This window comes from Panicum virgatum, chromosome 4K, assembly GCF_016808335.1.
Source record: "Panicum virgatum strain AP13 chromosome 4K, P.virgatum_v5, whole genome shotgun sequence".
Lineage (NCBI taxonomy): Eukaryota > Viridiplantae > Streptophyta > Magnoliopsida > Poales > Poaceae > Panicum > Panicum virgatum.
In genome coordinates this window covers 21,321,105-21,338,781 of record NC_053139.1, presented here as the reverse complement: position 1 = coordinate 21,338,781, position 17,677 = coordinate 21,321,105, and the positions used below count along the sequence as shown (strand labels likewise).

Here is a 17,677-nt window from a genome sequence, read left to right as displayed (position 1 = left end):
TCGTACTTGAACTGCTGTAGACAAGAAGTGAAAGCCTGCGGTAAAAGCGTAGCGAAACGAACCACTCTTTCCTAACCTATCTCTTTATTTCATTTCCTCATATATAGCCTTTAAACTTTATTGTTAGCTTGTACATACCTACAACTGACTAAGCTAGCTTTCATTCTGATTCCTAAACAGATAAGATGAAAGGCACCTTTGATAAAGTACTAGACTATACTAGAGTATGAATCTAGTTTCAATGGCAGGGCCTCTATAGTAATAGTTTTAAGAATATTGTTATGTCTTTAGGTATATCCGGTGGACCATTGCGAGAAGCAAGGGCGGAATCCTCACCCAGGGGCAGAGGTGACTAGGAATCAATCGGAAAGAAACCGATGCGCCTTTAAGCTTTAACAGAAACCCTTAAGATATTGATACGGATCAGACCAGCCTATGCCAGTTCGAGTCTGAATAGTCGCTATCTTCTATTCCACTACAAGTTAGTACGTAGCAGAATGATCTCAACGGACCAAGGAGTTCATTCTTGAAAAGCAAAGCAAACCAAACCAAAGCAAAGAAGAAGGCAACTGAACCAAATACTAAGCTAAGCCATATCTCACTTACTAGTCAGCAAATACTATAGGGAAATACAGCTAGAATCAGTAGAATTGATAAATAGAATGTGCTTTCCCCGAGGATAAGATAAATAGAATGTGGTTTGCCCGAGGAAACGGATATCCGCCGTTAGCAGTTATAGGAAAAGATTCCCTTAGCCTTGATTAGCTTAGATCTGTGTATCCTTTTTATCTTTGGATGAAAGGAACCGGATACCTTTTTTCTTAGCCATCTTCATTACTTCCCTAAGAAATAGGTTAATTATAAAGTATATAGCCAGAGGAGGAAATACCTTATTTTCTTTTCCAACCACAACAAACTAGATTTGATACGTCAATTTCTTTCGAGTCAGAAAGGGAGCTCATTAGTCCTAGACCAAATATAGTCAGACAAAGCTGCAGACAGGCAGGGAAAGATGCTATTATATTAGTATAAAGAAGGGGTGGGTCTATAAGCTTCACCAGAGAAAACCTGTCATCCACGTTAGAAAGGGTATAAATAGGGCTATAAGTAGGCCGTTTGTGCAATAAGGGCTGCTCACCTTTCCTTTTGATGGGTTGGCTTCCTACCATACCATCACCGAGAATTGCATTTCCGCTTCAGCTTCCTTACATCCAACTTTTTCTGGGTCTTCCTTACAGGAATTGGCAATCGAGGTGTCGGTTTCATTTTGAAACCGGAGACAGAGTCCTCAATCTCAAATAGGACATTGCCCTGTTTTTTATTATACAGGAAGCATCTCCACTTGAGGCAGTGGTTGGAGATAAACGTGGCTATGAAGACTAAAATTACGACTATTGCTGCTACTTTTACAACAAAAGCGGGTTCGGTTTCCCACGCTTTGTGTATCAGATTTGAAATAAGTCCCAAAACTGCTCCATGGGGATACCCTTTTTTTGTCTTCTCGGCTGGAATCTACAATGGTTGTCTCCCGAACAAAAGAACCAAAAAGTTCCAGAGGCATCTTCCATTCATTTCGATTTTGGTCTTTCTGCACCATATTTAGATCTTCCCTTTCTACGATCCGGAATTCCCAGCAAATCCTTGACTCCTCGAATACGATGGGATTTCACACCTGGCGAATCTTTCACTCTACCTCCTCTGACTAAGACTATAGAATGTTCCTGCGAATTATGACCTTCGCCTGGAATGTGAGCAAATATATCATGTCGATTGCTCAACCGTACTTTTGCTATCTTACGTAGAGCTGAATTAGGTTTTTTTCGGTGTTCTCGTCGAAACACGCAGGCATACTCCTTGCTTCTGGGGACATTGATCCGAAGCTCGAGTACGGTCCGTGCGCCGTTTTTCTTCTCTACCATGACGAATCAATTGATTTTTTGTAGGCATCCTTCTTTCCTATGTCCTTCCCCCCTTAGCCCTTTCACTAGTGGTTACTCCCGATCCGAAGCACCCCTTTTCCATTCATAGAGAGATCCAATCGTCAAAATCAATAAAAAGGCCATCATGGACCAAGATCCAAACAGATCAATCTTGTTAGGAGGTACTGCCCAAGGAAAAGAAAAGGTGACTTTCGGATCAGGGATAATAAATAAAATAGGAACCGGATAAAATCGTATATCGAAACGACTTCTGGCATCACCGGAGGGATCGAAACCACATTCGTAGGCCGACAATTTTTCTGGATAGGTCGAACTATTGGAAGCAAATGGAAAAGGAACACCGAGTGGAATCAAAGAAACTAGCGGACTGATCACTAAATAGATAAAAATAGGTGCAAATTCCGACATCACCAAAGCCCACTTCGTTCTCTCGCTCTCCTCGCGGCGCTCCTTGCTCGCGGAGCGGCATACCGAAAAAAAAGATGCTCAGATGTGGATTCGAACCACTGAAGGATTTAAAGGGCAATGCCCCTTGCTCTTCCCACTGAAACAAGCAAAAAAGGATTTTCAGTCCTTTGCTCTAACCAGCTGAGCTACCAGAACCACTTGCCTAAAGTCTCTTTTCTTCATCTATAAGCATCCTACCCGCAGTGGAGGAGCTTGCTCAAGAACCGAGAGCCGGCCAGGGACTGGACGGCCCTCGTTCGGGAAGGTCTTCTTCGCTATAGACGCCACCAAGAACAAGAAAGGGGCGCTCCGCTCCTAGTCACTAAGTAGTGCTATTCTGTCCGACGGCGGACTCCATCAATCTGAGGTTCTTTCTCTCACGTAATTTCGCCCGCCCGTTCAACTTCCGTGCCGGAGGAAATGGGATTCGAACCCATGATACAATCTTCTTGTATGTCGATTTAGCAAACCAATGCCTTAAGCCACTCAGCCATACCTCCAAGTTGTTGATCGGAATTGGATGTGCCGGGTTGGTTGCCCGAAGATCCACTGCGTAAGCCGTAGTGCGCGTACTCTTCTTTACTGAGCGAGAAAGACTCTATCCAGATCTATGGATCTCCCCAGTGTCCAAGCGAGACGAGACCCCACCCAAACCAAATTCGCCACTCGTTGGGCGAGGCCTTGCTTTCTATGAACACCTCACCACTGAATGAGAAACTTAGCCTCCGACCCGACCAAGAGAGAAGACAGGGTCAAGCCAACGCCGCCCTTCCTCACCTGCCTAAATGGAATGAATATCTCCTTCGTCTAGTCGAGAAGGGAAAAAGCCCGGCGGGGAACTGGACCGTGACTCTTCTAAACCATTACATGACGGAGAAGTCCATTCTCATCATGATCGATCCACGTCCTACCATAGTGCCCGGAGAACCAGGCTTGCTTAGCTTACCAAGCTAGCTTACTAAGCTAAGCGCGAAGGAATTTTTCTAAGATGGCAGAGCTAGCCAGAAGGTAGCCTAGCTTGCTTCTAGAAGATTCTATAGTGATCCACAGGAATCGGCCTCGGGTGACGCCTCCCTAGTCGTCGAAAGATTTCATCCCTCGGTCGTTAAGGAGCAAGAAAACGGATGCGCGTTAGCGCAATGGCTTTTGCGCTAGTTGCTCAATCCCTTGCTTGTTTGGAACAAGAGTTTTCATAAAAAGAATGGTTCTTTTATGCAATTATGAACGGGCAGGCCTCTTGTGGATTCCTCCAACTCCATGAATGAAGGGGGGAGTATGAGGAAGGCCGATTTTCTTTCTATATGAAGATGAAAAAAGGATCAGGGTCAAACATTTCTGACTTTTGTTGAGTATGACTGAATGAGGAAGAGCTCCTTATGTGGTATCACTTTACCACCATCTGAAATGCGCGAAATTCCGATTGGTGGAAGCCAGTCCATGAAGATTCTTCCTTCTCTTATGTGAAATTCCCCTCTTTCGGTAAGCATCCAGTATCTCAGCAAATGAACATTTCTCTAAGCTTATCCTGTAGCTTATACGTCGTTTGAAAGCTGCTCCAAGGATCCAACGAACAGCTAAGGTTTGTTGACGATCCCTGGCTACAATCCCAGGAACATCATGAATAGTACCTGCGACTCCTACTTTGACCACTTCGCATATTGGCTTTATATTATCTACGGCGTCAACCATAAGTTTGATTACATAGCGTTCAGTTCGAGCTAGGCGGTGAAAAGTTTTATAAACAATAGCACGAACTCTCGTTCTTTTACCATCGATCATGCGAAAGTTTACCAATTTCTTGATCAATTCTTTTTGCTCACCATCAAAGTCCCCCATATAGCTGAGAATTTCCGAGCAATTGGAAGCCGCTTTCGATGACGAGGCCGATAAATTGATATTACGCGATCGTTACTGTCCATCTTTTGAAGCTCTGCTCCCGAAAAGAGAAAGGAGACTGATCTTGACGTCGGCGTTGGTTTTTCCAATGAAAAACAAGAACATTCTTTCATTCCATGACAAAACAAAATGCTAGTTGCCTTGTAACGCATACACTTCCGCGTTTGTCCCATCGATGAAGGCCAATGAGACTACTATACGAGTTTTCTTAGGAGCAACATTTCACTTTGAAAACTATTCTGATTTGATCACTCGATCCATGGCACCCAGCATCTTGACCTCTAGCCAATATCTTTGATAGTCCATCTGTAACTAAATCAAACAAAAGACAGGGTTTCGAGGAGTAGAAGGCTTCCAGGAATTGGGAAGAAGAGAAGGAGCACTAGCCTCATCACTATCGAGAAGAAGAAATCCTAGCCCTGCAGATGGAGATAAACGGGAAGCTCGCATTCATTAATGGATTAGGATATTATAGATTAGGTTTCAAATTGTTGGATTAGAAGGAAGTAGTGCAATCAGAAAACGTAACGAATTGGATAAGATCGGAAGAAAGGCCCTATTGTTAATGAGAATAGTAATTCACTATCGCTACTGCTCTACTTTGACACAGGATCACATCACTGCCGTTCCAGTGACTTCGGAATGTTTGTCCTAAGGCCTCCTCATCTAGAGGTAGGAAAAGTAGGTTTACAATGCCTGTCGCCATGATAATAAGAAGTTATTCGTCATAGGTAGAAAGAAAGACCCTTTCTCTAAACCCCTAAAGCTTTGCAGAAGTACGAATTTTGAAAGGAATAGGTCTTGCTTTGCTTGGAAGAAAAGGGAATTTGGTTGTTGCAAAGCAAGGGGAAAACTCATCCTCAAGTAAGGCAATAGTTGCTTACACAGAAACAGAACCAGGATAGGATTTTCCAAATAGGAAGGCCGTTTCCGGTATTCGGATAGGAAGGAAAGGAATCAGTTCCGATCATCATTATACGATCCAACTCGTGGAAAAAGCCGACTAGGAAAGCCGAAACCGAGGGTTCTATGGACCGACCCTTAGCCGTTGAAAACCGGATAGGAACTACTGCCGTATCTCCACTTCAGCCGCAAGCGAACGATGTCCTTTCGAGGAACTAGAACTATTGCGAATCCGCGGATAGGACCCGTGCCTTGTTTGCTTTGCCCTTAGCCGTGCTCTTCTCGGAACATGCCAATCACAAGCATGCCTTGCCAATACAACCATTGAATAGATTTCACCCGTACCCTTGACATCCGCGATGAGCCGTTGGAAGTACCGTTCCTGTCTTCGAATGGAAGTCATGCATCGGCACTAACTGATGGCTAAGCAGGCCGAGCTCTTCTCTCATACCGGGTCAAAGAAGATGAGCGCGTAAAAGGAATGTAGGCCTCGCTGCGTAGTACTCGTAAAGGAGCTCGCTTCGCTATCATGCCGATTACGAGCAGCCGTTCGCAGCAATGGATTTGGATCTATATATGAGAAATATCATGTGGAGGGACTATTGCTTTTTCCTCCAATCCGATCTGGTAATCGAATTCGCATATCCCAACGGTTCGGTTCCTTTCCTTGTTTAGTTTTAACCAGTTCCCCTTTGCTTTTTCCTATCGCCTGCCTTGTTGTTTTTCCTGTTCAACCACCCCAACTTGTGACGTATAACGATGCTGGTATCAGGCCAGCATTGACCGTTCGAGTTGATGAGCCGAACCCAGACCGGTCCCAAACATAGTCTCCTTTAATGCAATTATGAACGAAACTTTCTCGATTCCAATGCAACTTATCCTTTTGGAGTTGACGTAACAAACTACGCGAGCCTCCCGATGAAGCCAACAGAAATCCTATCCGAATACTAAAAATAAAAGGCAATTTCATTATGGTGGTATACCAGCCGCCAGTTCTGGAACTTCCAGTTCCAATCGGAGCATATAGATCCGTAAATGGATTTGTATGTATAGCCACTTCAGTCGTACTCCTCGTTTCTCGAATGGAAAAAATGTATCTTCTTTCTGGGAACATGCTAAACCAGAAATTCTTATGTTCGTGATTCTTCATCCACCGATGCAGAAAATCTTCCAGTTTTCCATTCTCATATGAGGCAGGAAAGTTTATGGGCAACAGGTCGGCACGAAGTGATTCATCATGTTCAAACATGAACCTTTTGCTCGTTGGGGACGGTTTATAAATCAAAAAATTCCCACAAATGGAATGAGAAGTGGGTCCATGTAAATGATCGAGACCTCGCAAACAATAATGTTCCTTCCCCATATGGAGTTCGGGACCCAAAGGCAATCGTTGAGTGAACTGTATCTTATTCGTATTAGTTGACCTAAGCCGCACCATTATTGCAGGGGTGGGGCTCGGCCTCCGAACCGTACGTGGGACGAGTTTCTGCCTCATACAGCTCGGGCCGAAGACCGGGGAAGTTGAGGAGAGATGGGGAGACCCAACTGCTGCCGGTCGGGACGGACAGGAAAGGGGCGGGGATAAGCTTGTGAAGAAGCAAGCTTATTGCCCCACCCCCAAAAAACAAACCGACCCAGCAAGAAAACGTATGCGCTTTAGCAACAAAGCGCTCATCCCTTGCTTGTTGCTTCGCGTTCTTTCTATTCCATCCCAGTCCATTCCGGGATAGGCGGCTAATATAATATGTGCAGTAGTCGTCGTCTGACCAATCGGCTCGGACACCAGACCGCTTGTGCCCGCCCATTCTGTCTCGCATTAAATGGAATGGCTCTCTTAGTTACGCTGTGCCCCGACCCGAGTCCCCACGTCCGCTTTTATCCGCCCGCAACCCGGCCAACACAACATTAGGGCCGTCCCCCCCCCCCCATTCTATGCTGACCCGGGCCGGGGCTCGCTTTTTGGGAAGCCCGTTCCCACCGCGCTCACGGCCCGGCTGGCCTGCCAGCGGTAGTGGGAATTCTCCCGTTTCCTGGTAAAAAAAGGGTTGGTTGGATGCGGGATCTACTCCACGAGGAGCGGTACGGACGTAGATGATATCATCACGACCTCTCTTTGCGTACCGCTAGGGATGCTTAACGCTACTTTGCCAACTGGCATTACCTGCGCTTTCGTGTCTCTCAGTGTGGTCAGCACTGGGTGTTTCCGAGCTGCGAGGCTTACACCCATTCGCATTAATTCATCCAAAGTTCCTTACCCTTATGCACGAATTTAGGAATAAGCCATCTTCCTATCAAGGTTAAGGAGTCAACTGAGCATCTCAGCGTCGGGATTGAATACCCGGATCGAATCAGAGTTCACGCCGCCCGCCCTGAACAAATAGAATAGGAGGCGAGGGCCACAGGTCGCACATAAGCCATCGGGTCGCACGACAGAAGAACACCCAACATAAAGATGCACACTCCTCCATGTGAAATAGAAAGATTCATCTTCACTTTTTTGTAGTAGTCGTGACCAACAGCCATCAACAGTCGGCTCATTGGTACGGCGAGAGCTTCAAGCCCGATTTCAGGTGGCACACCCCCCAAACAAGCACCACTCGACGAGGGGGGGGGGCGGGAAAGCTACAGGCCCAAAACCTTCGACCCTTCTTTCTATATGGGGGTGCCCGGGGCACCTCATCTTGTCATTTTGTTGCTCATTCCCCTTAGGCCGAAGTGTTTGGCCTTTACTTCGGAGCGCCCGCTCACGCTTCGCTGACCTATCGCGTGGAAAAGAGAAGAGAGTACGAAAGAATTGTAAACAGAGCAGACCGCAGAAAGATTCTAAATATGACAAGTCCCCCATGGATTCGATAATAAGGAAATGAAGAACGGGAACGAAACGAAATAAAGCATTTCTAGCGGATGAGCTTCTCCCAATTTTGTCTGGTAATAGAATAGGGCGGCTTGCTTTGACCAACACTCCACTTTTTGCTCTGTCCATGGAGCGTATGAATTTCCTTGAATGTAGATAGACCAAAAAAGGGAATAAAGGGATAGGAATAGGAATTATAGTACCATTGGAAAAAGAGGCACCAGTGGGAACATCTCTACTGACGAACCATTTCAATAGTACGGGTGCTGCCGTGCCACGGGGCACGACCATGGAAGTAATGAAAAAGAAGAAGTTCTGTAGTTGGACCATCTGCTCTATCCGTTCGATTTGAGCTTCTCCAGAGAAGATGAGACGCTAAAAATGAAAGTGTTCGCAACGCATACCGAAAAAGGGTACGGTACCTATGTTGCCGACCATTAATGACTAGTTCGAAGACCAGGAGCAGGGGCACGTGCCAAGAAAGATTTGTTACTTTCCCTATGGTTTTCGAACGTTTTCAATAAAACCTTCTCGTAGAAGTATTTTCACAAAGTTTTCGGTAATATAATATTAGTAGATGCTATTCGAACCCTTCCTTTTATTAAGATTAGAATTCTTTTTCTTATTATTATATAATTATTTGCTTTTTTCATGTATATGCGTCAGACACAATCTACTAATTGATCTATATTCAGGTACCCTACTATATCATAGTCTCTACTACTAGTATTTCTAATACCTCAGGAGCTCATGAGACTCTTTTAGTGAAATTCATAAGTCTCAATTCCCGAGCGATCGCACCTCGAGTTCCTTTTGGATTTCATTTCCTTCTTGATCAATGACAATCGTCATCATATCGTATTATCATACCGTTATCACGTTTGAGTTCTTTACATTTACGTACAATTACAGCTCGTCTTACTTCTGTCTGATCTTTCTGGAGGCATTTTGGGCACTGCTTCTTTGATTACAGCAACAATAACGTCACCAATATGGGCATATCAGTGATTACCAGCTCCTAAGATTCGAATACATATCAATTCGATAGCCTCGCTCCGTTGTTATCCGCTACATTCAAAAGGGTCTGAGTGAGATGGATCTTGGAAGTCCAGTTTTTGATTGGATAGTGAGGAGGCATTTCATCATACAATGTATGGGAGACATTGTTGATCGTGTTCTCGAGGACTATGAAGACCAAGGAGTCATGAGTAGTGATCCCGTACTTAGTGTACTAGTTTAGTAGGGAAGCCTTGTGTTAAGGCACCGTTAAGAAAGGGGTCGTCCCAAACTTGTGGAGTGCGATGGGGGACTTGGATATAGATTGTGTGCCGAGTGAGGAGCTTTGCGGAGCGTACTCCGGTAGACATATTCCGCTTCCGCTGCGAGATATTGAGTGCTGTCCGTGCTAAGGACAGGTTAGCTCAGATGGTGGGACATGCTGAGCGCAGCACGGGGAGATATCCCGAAAGTGTTGGATCTGGTTCCACCATCATTGGAAAAGGCAGGTGTTTCAAAAAAAAATACCAGGAGACCACTACCAAAAAAAAGGTAAAAGCACAGCCGGGCGGAAGGATGGAGCGAGCCTATTCCAAACAATAGAGCTCAACATTTCCCAATTTTAGTATGTACTTCATTGACAGTAGAATGCTCAATTTTTATATTATATTTTAAAGTCGATATATAATACAACCGACCAAATCCAGAAGAATAATACACATCCAAGGAAATTTGAATACTTCTTTGAACCAATGGGCAAAACCAGTTGTCCCTTTTGGGCATAAATGAAAAATTATGTTCAAGGTTTGGCTAGAGCTAATTGGTCGTTCTTGGTGTATGCGGAATTGAAACATTAGGGCTTTATTTACATAGTCGATACATACAGGGTTTCTTGGACAAGTTTTGTCAATGGGGTAAGACGAGATCCTACGGTTCACTTTTGTATCTTTAGCATTCCACTTCACTCCACAAGGGGGAATCATGGATGAAGCAAATCAAGACAAACCGGGCGTACTCCTTCCCAACCTTCTGAACACAAAGCTTCTCTTATGATTTTCGCTACTTTCTTTAGTTTAGTGATGGATATCTTAGAGAGTCTAAGCCCGTAGTACCCTCTGAGGTTGGTGAAGGGAAGTTAAACGTAAGCGAGGTATCGAAGAAACGATACAAAATATACATTTATCTCCCTCCTCTCTATATTCTCCGAAATGTTAAAAAGTTTCTCGGGGGTTCTGTTCCAGCCAATCCTAAGTGCTTTGATAGCGTGCCAGCCGAGCGACTAGCTTTCAAGTAATATGCATTTCCTATCCTAAGGTCAGCAAGTAGGTAAGCATAAAGATTTCCCAAGCTAGCAAACAAGTCCAATTCCGGGCGAAATGGGGTTCTCTTTTATTTGCCAAGTCAGGCAGGATAGTAAAGTAAGAAAATAGACCATAAGCCATCCTTTATCTTGTAGCCTATCTAAGAAAGGAACAATAAATAGCTCATAGTTTCCTTGCTACTGCCCTAAGAGTTGTTCTTCTATCATCAGCGAGAGTTTACTTTGCTGTCGATGCAGGCAATAATAGATAGATTTCTGTACATAGTTGGGCCTAGGCTAAGGCTAATAAATAAATAATAAATGGATTCCTCCCCCTAAGCCCTGCTTTTTCTCTTTTTAGCCTTATCCGCTCTTGAATGTTGGTATCGATTTGATCATGCCGGAATAAGAGCTAGGTAATGGATCTTCTCCAGATAGAAGTAAAGGTTACGTGGGAAATAAAGGAATCAGTAGCAGTCGCTGGAAAAAAAGTAGGTAAAGCAAGGAGGGAATCCAGCTTATTGGCCATTCTCCAGCGACTCTCAGAACGGTTGTCGGGCCTTTGCACTGGTCAACAAAGCCACAGGCCAAGCCATCAAGCATGGCGTAGGGTATTGGATAGGCTGGTCCGCTGGTCGAAGTCATTGCAGGGTGTGCTACAGACTGCTATTGTTCAAGGTCATTTCCTTTCTCTCGTCATCACGCCAACATACACAAGGCTTGCCTTCACAGGGCCCCACCTTGACTTGCCATCATGGCTACACTCTTTTCATCAAAGCAACTCTTCTTAAGAAGACCCCTTGGTCCCCACAATGAAGTTCCTCCATAGAGAACCCAACTGCACAGCACCATCGCAAAGGTTTCTTCGTAACTCGATTAGTCTCACTCAAGAGAACTCATCTACACGGAAGGTCTTTTAAGTGCCAGTTGTACCCGCACAGAAGTCCTGCGGCCTCAACTACACCAGGATGCCTCCTGCAGTAGCATCACAACGAGTCTCACCATAGACAGCTCGCCAGTCTTCTTGCATCAGCCACACCTAATTACAAATGACCTTGGCCTCTCCATGCTCGTCATTTACATTTAAACTGCACACCCCCTTGTTGAAGTCTTACTCCAACGGTACGGCCTCTAGCACATGACCATTCCTCACCCTCACTCAAGTCATCGACACCCTCGTCGATGTACGTGTTGAAAGAATAAATTCCACTATCTCTCAAACGAAATGAGTGAACTCCTATATCACAGAGTTTCATTGATGCCAAAGGGGGTTTTCCTCAAACGCGATTGGAACCAGAATAGGCTGCAAGAATGAAAGAGTCAATCTATCTTAGTCAAGGCGCTCGCTCTGCCACAAAGGGAGGAACTAGAGGAAATTCAGTGTGAGTTGTTGACATCAACCTTTCGCTTCTCGGCAATGTTTCGGTCGTTCATACCAAAAGCGAACAAACCGGGAATGTTTCGACCTATAACTCAACCAGCGGAGAGAGATAGGATCGTAATGGAGGGCTAGGACTAGCCCACTTATTGAACCTGTTATTTGATCCTCTATTTTCCGTGCATTCGCATGGATTTCAGCCGAGACGGGGCGCTATCACTCTTTTCCAGGAAGTCAAACGTTGGCCAACGGTCAATAGAGTCATAAAAGCAGATATCAAAAAAGCTGTCAACTAGGCAAGGGCGGGCTATAACATAGTATGACGATAGGCTAACGACTTTGGAGAGATTTACCTATGATACGTAACTAAGCCCCCAGGCATTGGGAAAGCTACAGCAGATTTGGCAGATTAGTAGTCTCCAACTTATTTTATTAGTGGATCGAGCGGATTGGTCTTGTTGCCGTAAGCCTACGGAGGGAGGGGACCCATCCTGTAGAAGGCAAGCGGTAGGTAAATTGTAATTTATCACTTTTGTCGATAGGGGAATCGCTCTTTTCACTTCCGTTACGTTCAGCTTTCTTTCTTTACCTTTCTTTCCTTCCTTCCCCTAATCACTTCCGTTCCACCACTGGCTTTGGTATCTTTTTGACTCTCAACCAGCAGTCAAGTCATTTCATTACGAAAAAGTCATTGAATTGGTTGCCCAGCTCCACTCGAGCTAATTTAGTTCCTTGGCACTCCTTCGTTGGTACTCAAAAACTCGTATAGCCGTTTGTTTAAAATCTGCAAATCGAAGATGACGAAGGGAGGAATACCATGGAAATATAAGAAAATCTCCTATTAGCAATGCTCAGATTTCAATGGAAGGAAGATAGTTATTCCAATCACTTTTCTCGTAGGCAGGGCGGGACTCAAGAAACCTGCGTACGGCAGGGCTAGGTTACCAGCGTACGGGCAAGAGAACTTTTATCTACTCGTCTTTTCCCAGGATTTCTTTCTGAACTTGTACGGGTATGACCCGCGTTCCTTGCATATTAAAAACACTAGCTTGTTTAGTTCCATTTCTTTTCACAGGAGAACTTGCCGGTACCTCTAGACTCGCTTCATTGTCATTCCACTCGCGGCACTGGGTATCAGTTATCGGAGCGATCGGGGTGATGGTGATAGTTGTTACGATCCGTAACTGGTGATGAACCGCAAAGGTTTTGGTTAGTTGACCCTGTTAACCGTAAAGAAAAGGAGAAAGATAAGTGGACTGGGCAATAAATGACTATGTCCATATTGTAATAACCCGAGTAAGTATCTGAGTAAGACCAATAAGGAAAGTACACTGAGATGTATTAAAGTAAAATCCGCTTTATTGGGACAACTCGGATGGATTGGATATAGTAGCAGGCTGAATCCTTGGAGCATATAAGGATAGGCTAATAAAGTTGAACTGGGATTTTTTGATAGAATCTACCCAAGGAGGAATTTTCAGGAATGGAGAATGTTGTGGTAAGACCGATGATATTCCGATAGAACCCACCACAGGACGTAAAGACGGAACGCTGAAATCAGGAGATGAAGTAGCTGTTGGTCTTGCCTAAATTCAGTATTCTAAGTTGGCGAAGCCTCATACATACCGATAGGAGGTTGAGGGATCCGGAAAGTCTCCGTTACATTCTATCTTGCTTTGGGTTTTGCTGACTCCGTCCAGCAAGCGTATCCACCTATGGTTGCAATGGTGAGTTGTGAACTTTGTAGAGCTTCGTTCTAGTTCCATCATTTTTCTGCATTCTTTCTAAAGTGCTAGTTTCCTCTATTTCTAATATCAGAGTAACACGGGAATTCTCTCTGGGAATCCGCTCCCCCTGCTTGCTTGTATTGGGCATTTGGCAGAGGCGGGTTCTCCATCATTAAGAGGCTTCTCACTTTGGTATCGATATGCGTCTGAACTCCTCCACTCTTTCACTAGGGGTACACACAACTCTGGACTTGTGCAGCTAATAGATTCCTTTCTCAAAACAGCCTATTTTTGAGGAAATGCCCATGGGAATACGGTTATTGGGATACCATAGGGGAGTACCATCTCACCGGTCCTTATGAACAGCTTTCCCCACTGATTAGATCACCCGCTTATGTTCCCTAGTTGTCCAGGTGTGACCTAGTTTGCTTAGTAAGTATGGAAGGACAAAAGACGAGTACAGATGACTACTATTCTCCGGCAGAAAGTCACTCATTTCCTCTTAAAGGCATATTTCCCTGAAAAAAAGATATGAGTAAAAAACTCTTCCAAATCAAAGATTTGCCTATTCTTCGTAGTACGAGAATACTCTTACTTCTCATTGACACAGACGAGAAAGAAGTAGAATAAAGGCAGAATGTTAGTAAAAGGAAAAGAAAAATCTAGTTAATACCTACCTGTTACTCTTCCAAGGCCTTCCAATGACTTTGCTTTAAGCAATATGGCCTCTAGAAGCAAGCTTACAGAATGCATTGACATATGCATTAGCATTCCGTTCACTTGTGAGGTTTTCCTTCTTGAAGAACGTGGAGGCACTCTAGACTTGATACTTTCAGCAATAGCACTGGTCATTCGTGGCCTCAAACTTCTTATATCAATTCCCTGAAGAACCCGCAATGCTGCATCAAAATTTCCTCTCTTATGTTTCCAGTCTACCTAACAATGCCCGGGCCTCCTGTTACACAGAAAAATAAATCTATCAATTAGCAAATAGAATAAACACAAGATAGCCAAATTTCCTCGAAGATTGAAGTTAGAAGTGGGATGTGCTCTTTTGGAAAAAGACTTTGGAACGAGGTCTCATAGATCAACGTAGGCTTCGCTCCCATCCCTTCTCAAGGGGCGCTCTTCCCCCGAAAGCCACGGTTAGGAGGGGATACCACCAGCAATGATGATCGTCTTCCTATTCCTATTTCTATTGCTATTGCTATTACCACTTCAAAAGATAGGTAAACAAAAGGTTCAAAAGATAAGTAAACAAAAGGTGCGTGTGAGGCTATCAACGAAATAGAATGAATTGATTAAACTCACTTCACTATGTTTGCAAAGGAATCTATCCACAGCAGAAATGGAGAATACAAGTAACCCCAGCCCACCACTACACATCATTACCTATCACCATGATTCATCAACTGTCTGAGACAGAATATAAGAGTCTTTCCATTCTTCAACCTACTAACCCTTCCACTCTCCCACTAATACATTCAAGCACGATGTTATCACCAACGATTGGTAATACTTCAATCGAGATAGTACTCGAGAGTAGCTATACCCTTTGTTGCTCTGTGTCCTCATTAATAACCCTATGAATTCAGCACGCACCTGGTCAATAAGGGTTTAAAAGGTGTTTCTTTATCGATAAACCCTGTCTTCTCGGGGAAGACTGTCTTTCTCTGGTGAAAGCCTTGTCTTATTGATCTATTTTTTTCTCAGCCTATGCTACAACCCTTACTACATTCTATTTGATTCAAGGAGTAAGGGATTCCACTGCCAAGCTTCAACAGCTGGATACCCTCTAACAGAACTTCATCCCTGCCGTGCACCGGTTCTACTACTATACAACTAGAGAATTGATTGAAATCGTGCGTCTATCCCGTGCCTTTGAATTGCTTTCGAGGAACTACATCCGATGCTTGGCTCCGCCAGCTGTGGCCGTCCTTTCCTCTTAAAAGGTGTAATTATGTTTGGGGATGACATTAGATAATCCGAATCGTAGTCCTCGTGGGAATGGTCGCAAAATGCAAAGGAGGACGCCTTGTCGAAGCTGGGGATCTAGATAGGTACCGATCTCGGTGGGGATGACCCTATTGAATCTATTGAATTTGTTTCATTCCTTTCATGCACAGATGAACCTTGTCTGCTTTGGAAGTACCTTTCTCTACAACTATTGCGAAACCTTTGCCGTATATCCCGTAGAGGAACAGAAGTACTATCCTTTCTCGGAACTACAACCTTGGCCTTGACTGAAGCGGGCCTCTTCCTTGCGAGAAGCGGTATAAATAGATGAAAAAAACCGAAACTACTTGAGCTTTCACGGATGAAATGGCAGGAAAAAATACCAACCAAGCAGAAACCCGTGAAGATGCTTCGCTAACGGCATCCTACAATTTCTACGAATAGATGACTATGAATAGAAGCGTACGAAGACAATGATTCGTTGCGCTAGCAAAATAAAAAGATAATGCTATCAGGTTCCTTTACCTAGTTACCAGAAAAGAACCCATCCTTAGTATCAGAGCATGAAAAGGATCGTATTGAGATGCGGCCTGTTCAATTAATAGCTCACCTAAAGCAATGAAATTCAATGCAAAGAAAAGGGAAAGGTAGGCTTTGGTCAAGAGCCGCTGCGCTGCAAACCAATTCTCTCTGAAACTCCTGGCAGTTGAGTTAGGACTATGTTAAGTACTACCTGAGGTGAGTAGGGAGCGAGTGTTTTACTTTTCTGAACCATGAGAGGAGTGAAAGTCTGTAGCTCCACTGTGCTCCCCCTATCGGTCTTTCTCTTTCTTTTGGAGTGAAAACAGTAATCACTTCGTGCCTACCTCTGCTTCGCGAGTGCCGATTTTCTTCATTTATTATATTTAATTATGGAAAGGAAAAGAATAGCCAACTCCCCGGCCTGTCTTTCTTGCTTTGAAATTCAATTCAACAAATTCTGATTGCATGAAATGAAATCTGTACAACCAATTTAGTTAAATGAAACAAATGGAAGTGCGATCCAATTTCCCTTAGATCTTATGGAAAAGATAAATGTGGGTTTTATGAGAAAAGGGGTGAGCGTCCGCGATATGAGAGTAGAAAGATATACTAGTGCTAGGGGAAGGGATAGGCCATAGGGTAGTCGAAGGATGGGTTGATAATGGTCTATATGAGAGTTGAAAGAGAAACTGGTGCTAGGGTCGCTTTCGGAATGTAGGAGGACGCTTTATGAATATAGGAGGATACCGTGACTATGAGCTATAGAGGGTGGAAGTGTGCTGGAGTATGGGAGGGCGGCATCATACTCTTATTTTATTTAAGGGGGTTTCCTCTTTTCTTATTATACCTTTTCTGTGTATTATTCTGAGTGCGGATTGTTCTTTTAGTGGTTGGTTTAGGACTCAAATCATGACTCTTTGGAGTAATAAGATGTGGAGAAGGAGACGGTTGAGGTGGAGACGGAAGAGATGGTAGAGGTAGAGAAGGGGAAGGCTTGCCTGTACTAGTGTCCGATTTCCTAGAATCTAGTTCTTCTGATAGGCTATCCACCTGTCTGCATAAAGAATCACGACCTGTTCCTTCTAAGCTGTCAATGTGCTTAGGCAACCCATAAGCCGGTTTCAGTATCTCTGCTTTCATCTATTTTAGATACTGGTAATAACGAAAGCATGTGTGCAAGGGGAGGATCTGTTATACTAGAAACCCTTCTAGGCATAGTATCAATCCATTGATCAGATGCATCATATACCTTAACCCTCTTATGGCATGGGGAAGAGAAAGTCGGATCAGAGTGTTTTGATAGCAAGGGTAGAGATAGACAATGGTCGTGCTATTAGCCATGCCATGGTGGTACGCTAAGTATAATTCATTCAACAAACGAAGGTCAGCAGATAGCAGAGAATAGGGCTCAGCAGATGTAGATGAATTCTTGACTAGAGTCTCAATAGAAGTAAGGAGTAGCTGCAGCACTGGTTTATGCATAATAGCTAGGTAAGAAAGCATGGTATTCGGGGGTATGTAACTAGAACTAATAGAAGAGATGGGATAGCAGATATTCACCACGGATAGGAATAGCTAATCTAATAAGCAAGCACCGGTCAAGTAGAAGCAGAAGCAAGGTATTCACGTATAGTAGAGTAAGCTGCTACTAATAGGTATAATAGGCATGCACGGGGGACTAAGTAGTTTCTAAAACTAGGTAAAAAATGCAAAGAGCAATCCAATAAGTGCTAGTGCGAGAGAAAAAGTCGACGTTCT

General features: G+C 44.1%; 3 protein-coding genes and 2 pseudogenes across 3 annotated transcripts; all 5 read right to left on the bottom strand.

The window, feature by feature from the left end:
- Positions 1-1,538: 1,538 nt before the first annotated feature.
- Positions 1,539-1,983, bottom strand: LOC120703471 (annotated as a pseudogene).
- On the bottom strand, positions 1,956-2,440 carry LOC120703472 (NADH-ubiquinone oxidoreductase chain 3-like). Its single transcript, XM_039987577.1, has one exon. The coding sequence runs from the start codon at positions 2,346-2,348 to the stop codon at positions 1,992-1,994; it is 357 nt and encodes a 118-aa protein (XP_039843511.1). The 5' UTR covers positions 2,349-2,440; the 3' UTR covers positions 1,956-1,991.
- Positions 2,441-3,654: 1,214 nt separating this feature from the next.
- LOC120703470 (ribosomal protein S7, mitochondrial-like) lies at positions 3,655-4,438 on the bottom strand. Its single transcript, XM_039987575.1, has one exon. It carries the CDS (start codon positions 4,221-4,223, stop codon positions 3,777-3,779), a length of 447 nt encoding a protein of 148 aa, XP_039843509.1. The 5' UTR covers positions 4,224-4,438; the 3' UTR covers positions 3,655-3,776.
- A 1,271-nt stretch (positions 4,439-5,709) lies between these two features.
- LOC120703469 (cytochrome c biogenesis CcmF C-terminal-like mitochondrial protein) lies at positions 5,710-7,205 on the bottom strand. The gene has a single exon (XM_039987574.1). It carries the CDS (start codon positions 6,679-6,681, stop codon positions 5,917-5,919), a length of 765 nt encoding a protein of 254 aa, XP_039843508.1. The 5' UTR covers positions 6,682-7,205; the 3' UTR covers positions 5,710-5,916.
- A 133-nt stretch (positions 7,206-7,338) lies between these two features.
- On the bottom strand, positions 7,339-9,028 carry LOC120703466 (annotated as a pseudogene).
- Positions 9,029-17,677: the final 8,649 nt, after the last annotated feature.

What these genes read in the sequence shown, in the direction of transcription:
- LOC120703472 (XM_039987577.1), bottom strand. Translation starts at nt 2,348, where the DNA reads ATGTCGGAATTTGCACCTATTTTTATCTATTTAGTGATCAGTCCGCTA.
- LOC120703469 (XM_039987574.1), bottom strand. Translation starts at nt 6,681, where the DNA reads ATGAGGCAGAAACTCGTCCCACGTACGGTTCGGAGGCCGAGCCCCACC.
- LOC120703470 (XM_039987575.1), bottom strand. Translation starts at nt 4,223, where the DNA reads ATGGGGGACTTTGATGGTGAGCAAAAAGAATTGATCAAGAAATTGGTA.